This window comes from Amphiprion ocellaris, chromosome 21 (assembly GCF_022539595.1).
Source record: "Amphiprion ocellaris isolate individual 3 ecotype Okinawa chromosome 21, ASM2253959v1, whole genome shotgun sequence".
In the NCBI taxonomy this organism is placed as follows: Eukaryota; Metazoa; Chordata; class Actinopteri; family Pomacentridae; genus Amphiprion; species Amphiprion ocellaris.
In genome coordinates, this window is record NC_072786.1 from 27311015 (window position 1) to 27322522 (window position 11508).

The 11508-nt window shown below is 40.0% G+C and overlaps 1 protein-coding gene across 1 annotated transcript in view; it reads left to right on the forward strand.

Moving 5' to 3' along the window:
- The window catches only part of LOC111587810 (synapsin-3-like), a 155175-nt gene that overhangs the window by 59387 nt on the left and 84280 nt on the right, over positions 1-11508 (forward strand). The window contains exons 5-6 of the mRNA XM_055006377.1: positions 8643-8799; positions 11340-11429. Coding sequence (XP_054862352.1) covers positions 8643-8799; positions 11340-11429 — 247 coding nt within the window. The remainder of the gene's footprint in view (positions 1-8642; positions 8800-11339; positions 11430-11508) is intronic.

An 11508-nucleotide genomic window follows, 5' to 3' on the forward strand; every position in this document is an offset into this window, starting at 1 on the left:
ACGCTGTTGTGTTGTTGGCAAATTGAAGTGCACTTAGAGCAGAAGATTTGGGAATTTTGGTCATGTGACTGTTGGTCACAGGTGAGCTGCTAATGGCTTCTTGGTTGGTCCGAGGAGTGCAGAATTTTCAGGTTTGTGCAGAGTCTGATGTCTGCACATTGTTATTTTTTTGGCAAATTTTTAACTGAGATGTAGAATAAAGTGATTTTGATGAAATCTCACAGTTTTTAGCTTAGTTTTGTTTTTTATTTCCTGACAAAACGGAAAGCCAGTGTTGGGGTCCACAGGGTTCTTAGAATATAAAAGAAAGTTCAGTTTTGCTGTGTGCCCACATAACAAATTTGGAGTTATTTTTTTCATCTAGTCTCCTAATAGGAAAGCTCAGGCTTTTCTTTCTAAGGTGCATTTCCCTCCGACGATGGAGAGCCAACGTGGCACAATGCACCATTGTGTACGAGCGCTGTGCTGATCCTCGGTATGTGCTGTTTGACATTTGTGGCATTCCTGCCGAGTTCTACCCCGATTATCCTTATCAATGAGAGACAGACTGATGCAGGAAGATAAGGCCCTCACCAGCTTTTGAGCCAGGCACAGCGCCGGTATGAGGACAAATGTTCCCCACAATTCAGACATCCCTTTGGAGCCTATTAGAAGGTCAGAGGTTCTGTATGATAAATGGATCTGGAGACAAAATGGCAGCATATTGTCCTGAGTTTGAATAGTTTCCTGCTACAGGAATGCTGATGAAAACATCCTGTTGGCATACAGTATTTTGTATAATGGGCTTATATAACTGTCAGGCTCACTGTTTATTTATAATTACACAGCTATAAAGTCATTTTTTTCTAGATTCAACCCGCTGAACCCTAAAATCTGTCAGCAGGTTTAAAAAATAATGCAAACATTACATCATTTATCACAACTAGAAACTGTGAAAACAAAAACAATCATTGGATTTTCCACTTTACAACAGATTTTAATCATGTGTGATCCTCAGTTTCATTGGAATCTAAGTCTAAATCATGATATTTCATCCAATAAATCATTTTATTCTACATGTCTTCTTTAAAAAGTTTGCCAAACATAAAACACTGACCATATTTTGTAGAAACAACAACAACAAAAATGGATCAAAAATCAGTTTCATTTTTCACAATTTTATTTGAGTCGACTGTAAGGATGAATTGTTCAATTGGCTATTTTTTTTTTAGCACAGTAGTCTCTGTTCATCTCACTTTACTATTCAAGTGTTTTATGAGTGGGCTTATGATTCCACGTGCATCCTCTCCGTCCTCGTGTCCTAATCTATAACCCTGCTATCCCCCATCAGCACCTTTTATCAGCCTTTATTGCACCATTGATAACCCATTCAAAGGGCACATTAGCATATCGCCCGTGAAGTGGTGCCTCGAGGGCCCGAGCGATTCGGATCGTAAAACACAAATGCGCTGCTTTAGTGTTAATCCATGACTCGCAGGGTGCCCTGCTTCAGAAGAGCGAGTCCGAGTGAGGGGAGACAAAAACAAAGTTAATGGGTGACAAACCTCATAACGCTCTGCTGCTATAGGGCAATGCCTCCATTAACTGGAGCTCAGTGAAAGCCATCCCACTGCGCTGAATGTCTCCTGCATCTGGCCTTTCTGTTATAATGAGGTAGCACAAAGGTCTAGTCCATCTTAGACGTGCAAGCACTTAGCAGCACAGTGAGACAACAGTGTTTCTGTGATGTCTGACAGTTAATCTTTCTGTAGTGAGGAGATCTATACATAGAACAACAAGAGATAAGAGTCTGTCTTGACTTTCTAAACGCTGCAGTGTGAATATATCAGACATTGGAAATTCTCAGTGTTGGCGTGTACAGATGTTCTTGTGAGGTCCAGGTTTGTTTATGAATGATCACCCATCGTGATCATTTTTTTTTTTGCTCCCCATCCAATCTGAGTCATTTAATATTTTGCATCTGATGATACCTGATACCATCTTCCTAGATAGTAGTACTTGGTACCTCGTATTACTTAATACTGTGGCGACCAGAGGAGATGGTCAGTTTCCTCTTGGCAAGCAGAGAGCATTACTGGAGCTTAGCTTGTAAAGGAGCACCGTGATAGAGACTTGTAAGAGGCTTACTGACCTCTGGCCAGGAAACAAGTGTTAAAATAAGCTGAAATAAAGTAGGGCAGTATTCCCATGTCTTATTAGGACATCTTATGGCTGTTTTTGTGGCACTTTTTCCCATTTCTGCATGACAACTGTGCAATGTTCTTACTTCATGTGACTATTAGAAATTGTTTGTACCCAATGCCAGGATTCAATCATGGGAAACAGGGAGTGTCTGCAGCATTCATACTTTCATACTCGTCTGTTAAGGTTGCAATGGTTCACGTGATGTAACTTCTGTTTTCTGCATGTAGCCCAACATTTGTGCAAGCATGCGGGCTGCACATGTGTCAGGAAAACACATGCTTTAAACAAAGGCGTGTTATGAGGGGATACTGTGCAAGGACATTTTTTCGTCATCTGCACCTTTATAATTCATCATTTAAAGAATAATAAGTGAAGTATCCACTGCAGGACTTTGGAGGTGCTTTGATTTGTACGTTTTCCTTCAACAGAGCACAAACACAGTATTCGTTTCTAAAGTCTCCAGAAGTCTTGTGCTATGTTCGTCCACTGTCCTACATCCCAATCTGCAACCAGCTGCTATATCCTGTGAAAAGCACAATCATAAACAGTTTTTCAGAGACATCCGTGAGAGTCCCGTGTTAGTTTTTATGCGTTTGATATGAAGGCTGATGCAACCGTCTGCAGACCAAAATGTTGTAGAATGAACAGAAACACGTGAGCTGACACCTTCAAAGTCAGCATCAGTCACACGAAAATCATGAATTCATTCGATAGTCACTGCATGCTCTCCTTGGATGCAAGTCTGTATTTTGTTTTAGCCTGATTAAGTGTAATAATAAATCTCTTGGTGAAGTTGCACAATGTTAATTAGAATGCTGCTCTCTTTTAACAAGGTGTTCGCTACAAACAGCACGTTACGTGAATGAACCCGTGTTTTTCAGACGCTAAGGAAGCCGTTGAGTCTGGTTTGGTTCTGGAGCCCCAATAAACAGCGTCCAGTATAAATAGCAGAGCAGAGTGCAGCAGCAGGGAGGAACAGCTGTAGTCGCTCTGTAGTCACTCTGTAGTCGCTTTGTCACCGAGGCCACATCACTCCTCAGCCGTCCTGCCAGTCTTTATCCAAACTGTCTCACATAAGCAGCACTTGAGGATCCTGAACCTGTCGGAGGCCCTGGCTGAAATTTCAGCTCACAAACTGCAGCCTTCTACCTCATGTGTAGCTGTGTGTGTGTGTGTGTGTGTGTGTGTGTGTGTGTGTGTGTGTGTGTGTGTACCTGTGTGTGTACCTGTGTGTGTGTGTGTGTGTGTGTGTGTGTGTGTGTGTGTGTGTGTGTGTGTGTGTGTACGTGTGTGTGTGTGTGTGTGTGTGTGTGTGTGTGTGTGTGTGTGTGTGTGTGTGTGTGTGTGTGTGTGTGTGTGTGTGTGTGTGTGTGTATGTGTGTGTGTGTGTGTGTGTGTGTGCGCGCGTGTACGTGCATGCGTGTGTGCAGTTATATTTTTTACTGTGCATGTGTGCACCTTTTGATTTGGGTGTTGGATCGTCGACTTGTGACAAACAATTTTACAGTCATTTTTACTTTACTATGCCAAGGAACGCAGCAGAGTTATGTGATGATCTGCATACGTTTGTCCGTCTGTCCGTCCGTCTGTGTGTCTGTTCGTAGCATTACTCAAAAACGGACAAACAGATTTGGATGAAATTTACAGTGAAGGTCAGAAATGACACAAGGACCAAGTGATTAGATTTTGGCAGTGATGCAGCTTATAGTCTGGATCCAAGGATTGGTTAAAGATTTCTGTATCATTGCCAGATAGCGGCACAACGTCACTGTAACCATGACAACAAGTGAACACTACGTCAGCTGCCTGCTGATGATCACATGATTGTGATTCTACTACAAATCCACCACTGAGGACTTATCAGGACTTATCCATCAGAAATGATCCAAGGAACAACTGATTAAATTGTGGGGGTGTTTCTGAGTCCCATCAATTCCCGCCGCCTGCTACATATTTAGGTCACGTGATCCGGTATCCATACATAACGTACACATGCAGAACACACACCTGTGCTCAGTGTAAGGTCATTTTTTATTAAAGATTTCATCCGTCAGAAATGATACAACGACTGAGCAGCGTCAGTGGAGAACTGTGCTCTCTGAGTGCTTTTCTTGTTTTATTAAAGCTTCACCCAGCAGAGAATTATTACAGCTCTGGAGTTCCATTAACTCTGGTTTTATGCCCGCAGGTTTGTTTTGGTTGCGTCTCACTGCTCTCACAAACACTACTTCCAGCTGCAGCAGTTGTTTTCTGTAGAAAAATTCCTGATGAACCTATTGTGCACAACCTATCCAGCACCAAACAGACAAAGTTACTAACTAGCAACAGAAATGTCTTAATTCAACTTTAATTAAGCTGTTTAATTTCTGATTTTGACTTGACAATTATTAAATCATTAAAAGATTCATACGTTATAAGCCCCTTAGACCTCTGGACCACAAATCCAGGCAGTCGGTTTAAAAGGCATGATATCTTTTCTTTAAAAAATGTCCAAATTGCACCAATTATCAGAACCAGAAGCTGTAAAAACAGAAAGTATCAACACATTGCCAACTCTCTCATGGTCCATAAATGAGTCAGTGGTTAAGTTGGGAAAGTTAACCAAATATGGAACTAAAAATCTGATATTTCATCAAAATGACTTTATGCTACATGTTTCATTTGAAAATCCATGGAAAATACCTCATTTGCATGAACTAAATTCTGTAAAAAAAAAAACTAAAAATTCTGTGCTTCTTCTTGCAACTATGAAGATTTGAATGACTCAGATGTGACCAACAGTCATATGACAAATATTCAGTGAGTTTTCAGCTAACTGGGGTTGAACTGCAAGATGTGTTCACACAGAGCAGATAGGAGACAAGTATAGAAACAGACTGAAAATGTAGGAAGTAAAATATCTGTAGTAGGTAGAGTCACTGATGTATTCTTCAGTATTGGTAACACTTGGAAAAACATGGCACTTGTTAATTTCAGGCTTTTCAGTTTTTGTAGTAAGTAAAAATTGTAACTATTGTTTTTTCTTTTTTATTATTTCTGGCATTCTAACTTCACTTCTGGACATCTCTGAGTTTTCTCTACTTCTAACCATGATTGTTCGGTTTCCATAGAGGAGTAGGACTTTATATTGCTGAGAAAAATGAGCCCACAGTGAATAAAAATGTGACAGGAGCATTAAAAGCACCCAGAAACTGCTTTTGGCTGCGGAGCTTTCAGAAACATTTCAGAAGATTTATGGTTTATTTTCTCAGGAAAGTGCAGATGAAGTAAATAAGCTCTTCTCTCATGTAAGATTTATGTTTTTTGTACACGATCCCTATAATAAACCAAACTATTATCACTATTTGCATGTTTTTTCCATGGGAAGTACAATGCTAAATCTGCATTGAAACACATGTACAACTAAATCAATGCACATACTTTAAATGCAGAGAAGTACACTGGGGTTTGTGCATTTGCATTTTTCACCTTTACTCTCCGATCGATTACAGTTTTGGGAAAAGGGTTTCGCAATGTGGAAAACTCAAGTATAAATAGTAAATGCTTGTATAATATCTTTCATCAGCTCTCCGCAGAGAAAACTGAGAGCTTCTTACCAGGAGCCAACAAGTAACAGCATGAAAGATGGAGAAAAAAAGAAGTGAATCACAGGAATCTGAGTTGCACAATGCCGGAATAAAAACTGAAAATATTACAAAAGTCAAAAGTGGATTCCCTGAAATGTGGGCTGGTTTAAAGAGGCCTGCAGGTGCTCGATGGGCCGTCTGGCACTGCTCCCAGAACAGTTTGTAAAGGAAGGATTAGGCTGTTAATTGGATAGATGGTCCAAAAAGATTAGGTGCTGTGAGGAGCGTTTCTTCACCCCTCAGCCCAGTCGGTGAATAATGGAGCCCCCGACTGTAAACACAAGGCCCAGATACAGCGTGTTAATGTGCCGACAGACTGGGAGGAACCAATGAGCTGGAGATGACTGACCTGAGCTCAGTCAGGTCAGGTGTTCAACAGAAAGGTGGTTCTCTGGCCTTTAATTTGAAAATCATCTGTCAAAAGAGACATTTTATTGCTAAATATGTCTGTAAATCCACCATTCCTCTCTAATTTAAAGGTAAAATTAAATTTTTATTGTGTTTTTGTGGCTGTTTTAAGCTTAAAGTGTAAAGTGAAAGATGTTAAGATGTGAAGTGTTACGCCCAGTCTAGGGGTTACTGAGTGGAACATGAAGTTCCATCCTGTCGAGGTCTCAAGCCGCACACACCACAGCTTTTCCCAACGAAATTAACAATTTATTTTCAATAAACGAAAATAAACAAAGGCTGTGTTGAACAAAACTAAAATTAGGGATGAACTCAAGCCAAAACAATAAACAAAACCATGCTAAGCTTTCATAAAACAAGGGGAAATGAATGAAACAAAAAGTAGCAGCTCAATCCTTTCTTTTACTAACAGACTCGGTTTGCTAAACAATGAAAGAATGAATGAATGAATGAATGGATGGATGGATGGATGGATGGTGCTGCTGTGTGCCGGTTGGGACTCCGTGAAGGATGACCCACCCAGCTGGTCCTCTCTCTGTGACCCCCGAAAGCGACGTCATCATCCAGCCTTTTACGTCCGGCTTCCTGGTAAACCTAGCCAATCCGGTGCCGACCCGTCCTTCTGCTGTCCAATCCGGTCGGTGGTGCAGCGCAGCTCTATTTATGTATTTGAGTGGCAAATAAAAAGGACACACACAGAGGGAAAAAAACCACGTACACGACCGCAGTCGCAATTTCTCAAGCCCCCCAACAACTCGATATCCTCCCAGCTTTACAGGCGAGTAAGAATTGTACTAAACTGCTACATACCAACCGATGAACCAATAGTCATTTATCTTAAACTTCGTGTAATCTTTTCCCTCCTGAGCCATCCAGAAATAGCAGCTCCCTCCCAGTCCATCAGATTTATTTACTTTCTAGAGCTGCTTTTGCGAACTGTAAAAAGTTTCAGCCACAAGCAAAAAAACACCAAATGTTCAGCTGATGGCTGAAAGAGTGAACACAAGTGTCTTCATGCACTCCCAGCATCTCGGAAACTGAAGATTCTGTGGATTTATTAAAAAAATTATTAGTGGCAATGTCCCCCCAATAATATAAAAGTCCTTACTGTTCGTGTGTTGTATGGTTAATGTGGCTAGTGTTGCTATTAGCTTTGATCGTATACTCACAGGATAGAGTTCTGTGGAAACTGACACTAAGGGACATTCAGAGATGGTTGAAACTTGAAACTAAAAACAACAACTGGGTGTTTTACAGTGTTTTCATGTCACCTGATATGCTTCAGTTTAGCCTAAACTCAGTCGGTGTTTCCATCTGTTTACTTCTCTCCTGCTCCCTGTGCTCACATTTACTGCATCTTAATACAGTCCAATTCCCAATAAAGCCATTCTCATTTTCCCTTATTCTGCTGTCAGACAACAGAACAAGTTTGAAATAGGTGCTGAAACACAGCACTTTAAGACTACATGTTAACCAGCAGTCACTTTAAAGCTATTTCTCAGCTGCAGCTCTGCAGCGTCGCCTGACAAACTTACCAAACATGAGTTAAAAGCAACAGCTGTGTGGTTCACTCAGTGATATCTCCATGTAAAATGATGTTCAGAGAGAAAGTTAAAAGCGATAGAAAGTCTTGGTCTCACACACTCATTCACATCTGTATCAGCTGTTGTGCAATTAACTGTCGATCACAGATGCAGAGAGAGTCTCCTTCCTGAAAGGGGCGGGGACAGCAACAGCTCAGCTACATTTAAAGCTACAGACAAAGCATTTAGAACAGGAATAAAACCAGCAGTTATACAGTCATGGTGAAATGAACCATCTTTGCAGTATTTTGAGCTGAAAAATTTAAATGCAAATTCTGGGAACATGTGAGGCTTTAGTTAATTTGCTGAAATGGGACACAACCGAGGACTTTTAAATGATGTTCAGAACCTTTTAGTGTCATGTAAAAGACCTAAATGCTAACAGTTTAGCAAATAGTATTTCCATATTCACCATCTTTGTTTAGTGTGTTAGCATGCTAACATTTTCACATTAGTGCTAGCATACAGCTGAGGCTAACGGGAATATTAGCTGAGCAGCTGCTGGTCAGAAATTGAAGTACTGGACTAATTAAACTGGACCTGGTCATTGTGCTAGATGAAAATGTACCAAATTTCATTTCTTTGTGATGCTATGGGATCACTAAAGTCAGTAGGAATTACCCTCTGGGTGCCGTGACTGTCAATAAAACTTTTATAGCTATCCATTTAGCAGATGTTGAGATATTTCAGTGCGTTTAATTCTGCCTCTTCTGCCTTTAATTTCACCACCCAACATTTTAACCATATGTTTCCAATCTCCCAGAACCCTGCAGACTGATGATCTAAACCTCACAGCTTCCACAGCTTCATGGTTTTCTTTCCTGTGTCCGTCTCTTTGCAGGTCCTTCAAGCCGGACTTCGTGCTGATCCGCCAACACGCCTACAGCATGGTTCCCGGTGAGGATTTCCGGAACCTTGTGATAGGGCTGCATTTCGGCGGCGTCCCGAGCATCAACTCTCTCTTCTCCATCTACAACTTCTGCAGCAAACCCTGGGTGGTAAGCGATCTTTAACAGCTCTCTGTGCTCTACTTTAACCCACACAGAGGAGCAGTGAGTTGGCCGAGCGGCTGCCTCCGACTGATTTATTTGTGCCGTTAAACGGAGCTGTAACACCTGAGTGTGGAGCCGGCAGAGCAGTCGGCCTCCAGCACCACGTTATTAGTCACTCTGTACTGAAGGGAGCTGCGGTGAAAAGCGTGAGGATGCTTGAATCTGCAGGAGTTCATAATTGCAGTCTTGTCACCTCCAGTGTGAGTTTAAAGCAACAAGAGATGACACATCATTTTGCTGAAGAAAGGGCAGTTCTTCTTCACACATTTACAGCCCTGTTAACTATCTTTCAAAGCATACCTCAAGTTTAAAAGTAAAATTCAGACCTTTGCGGTGAGTCGCCAGTTATGCACCTTGCATCTTTGGATTTATGTGGTTGTAAATAGCAGTGCTTCTTTTTATAGATGTCATTTTGCAGACAATTACACAGGAGTTATTTTTAGAGCCAGTGCAGCTGAACATTGCAGCTCTATAGTCAGGCTTACATCACACTTATTTAACCCACTTCTGAATGCAGCAAGTTTAAAACCCTCCAAACTCTAAGCAGCTTTTGGGCATTTCTTTTTTTACTCACTGTGGCATCATTTTTCACTGCAACATAAAGTCCTGCACCTCTTTAGAAACAGCACAACTATGACTGGAAATAGAGAGAACTCAAAAATGGCTTCTGTGCAGTCTGACGATGTTAGAATGCCATAAATCGTAAAAAAGTTCAAACAAAAGTTGAATTTGTAAGATTTTTTTATTTTACAAAAATAGAAAAAGCCTGGAATTAACATGTAAAATATTTTTTCAAATTCCCAGAGGTGTTACCAATATCATAAAAACATATGGTGACTCCACATGCCATAGATGTTTTGCTACTTACATTTTCAATCTGCTCTGTACAAACACTGCCTGCAGTTCAACTTAAAATTTCCAGAATTTTCATCGTCTGTCTGTTGGTCACAACTGAGTCACTAATGGCTTCACTGTTACCATGAGGAGGGCAGAATTATTAGTTCTTTACAGAATTTGGTTAAAGCAAACTATGTATTTTTGTAAATTTTTTAAGAATAAGATAGATTTGGCAAAGTTTTCTGATGAATTAGCGCCTCACAGATGAGTAGTTCAAGGACCATCAGAATGAGTTTTTACAGTTTCTGGCTGTTATGGCAGTTTAAAAAAAGCAACAGGCCTTTTAAAGCCCAGAAGATTAAACTAATATTGCAACAATTTTTTTTTAATTTTCTTATTTTGATTCCATATTTGTCTCCTATTAGCTCTTTGTAAACACAGCCTGCAGTTCAACTTAAGGTGTCCTGAATTTTTGTCATGTGTCTGTTGGTCACAGCTGAGTCACTAATGGCTTCACTGTGACCATGAAGAGTGCAGATTTTTATTTATCTTTTTTTATTTTATTTTTTTACAGAATTTGGTTAAAGCAAACTATGTATTTTTATCAGTTTTTTAAAAATAAGATAAATTTGGTTAGGCTTTCTGATGAAATAACGCCTCACAGATGCACTAAATTGTGCAATAATGGCAGTTTTTTTTTAATTTACAAAAGCAACTGGCTTTTCAAGGTCACCAACAGATTTTTCGATCAGAAGATTAAACTAGTATTGAAACAATTTTTTAGATTTTTTTTAAAATTCCATATTTGTCTCCTATTAGCTCTTTGTAAACACTACCTGCAGTTCAACTGAAAAATTATCAGAATTTTTGTTTCCAGACTGTTGGTCACAGCTGACTCATTAATACATTCGCAATTGCACTGAGGAGTCCAGAATTTTTTGTTTTTTTACAGAATCGTGATGATGCCAAAGAATTATTGTTGGCAAATTTTTAAGTAAAGCATGTAGAATAAAGTGATTTTGATGAAATATTATGATTAAAACTTCGACAAGCTTGGATATTTTTACTGATGGATACCTCATAACAGATGATTAGTTCAAGGACACTCAAAAAGTAGCATTTTTTTTTCTGTTTTTACATTTTATGGCTCCATTAGTAATTCTGATTAAACATCTCTTGATTTTAAGCTTTAATAAAGTTTCCGACTGAACAGCACATCACGGATGAGTCATTCAAGGACCACCAGAAAGTTGTAAATCACATCATTCTTTCTTGTTTACAGCTTGTAACTCTGATAAATGGTGTAATTTGGGCATTTACTTAAAGCTGGTTGGTGCTGCAGTTCAGAGAGTCCACTGAAGCTGATGAGGTGGTTTAATATACCGAATATAAATATCAGTTAATGGATTGAACGACAGGTGTTCAGGCCCACACAGTCAGAGTTGAGTCTAACTGTACCAGGACATATTTTATATGCATCTAAAAGGGTCAAAGAAAAAAAAAAACAACTCATACGATCCGAGTCCCAGATGTTGAGCTCCACTCTGGTGTTCTCTGGTTCTAAATGTGAGCACAGGTGTAGCGTCTAAAAGCTTCTTTCTAACCTCTGCCTAAACAATGACGTCTGACTCGTTTATTTCTTCTTGCAGTTTTCTCAGATGATTAAGCTCTACCACTCCCTCGGCCCGGAGAAATTCCCCCTGAACGAACAGACCTTCTATCCCAACCACACACAGATGGTGAGTGCCTCGCAGATATTATTCTTCATTTAAACCGTACAGAGAAAGCAAGGAAAATACGCTTTCACATGCACAAAAA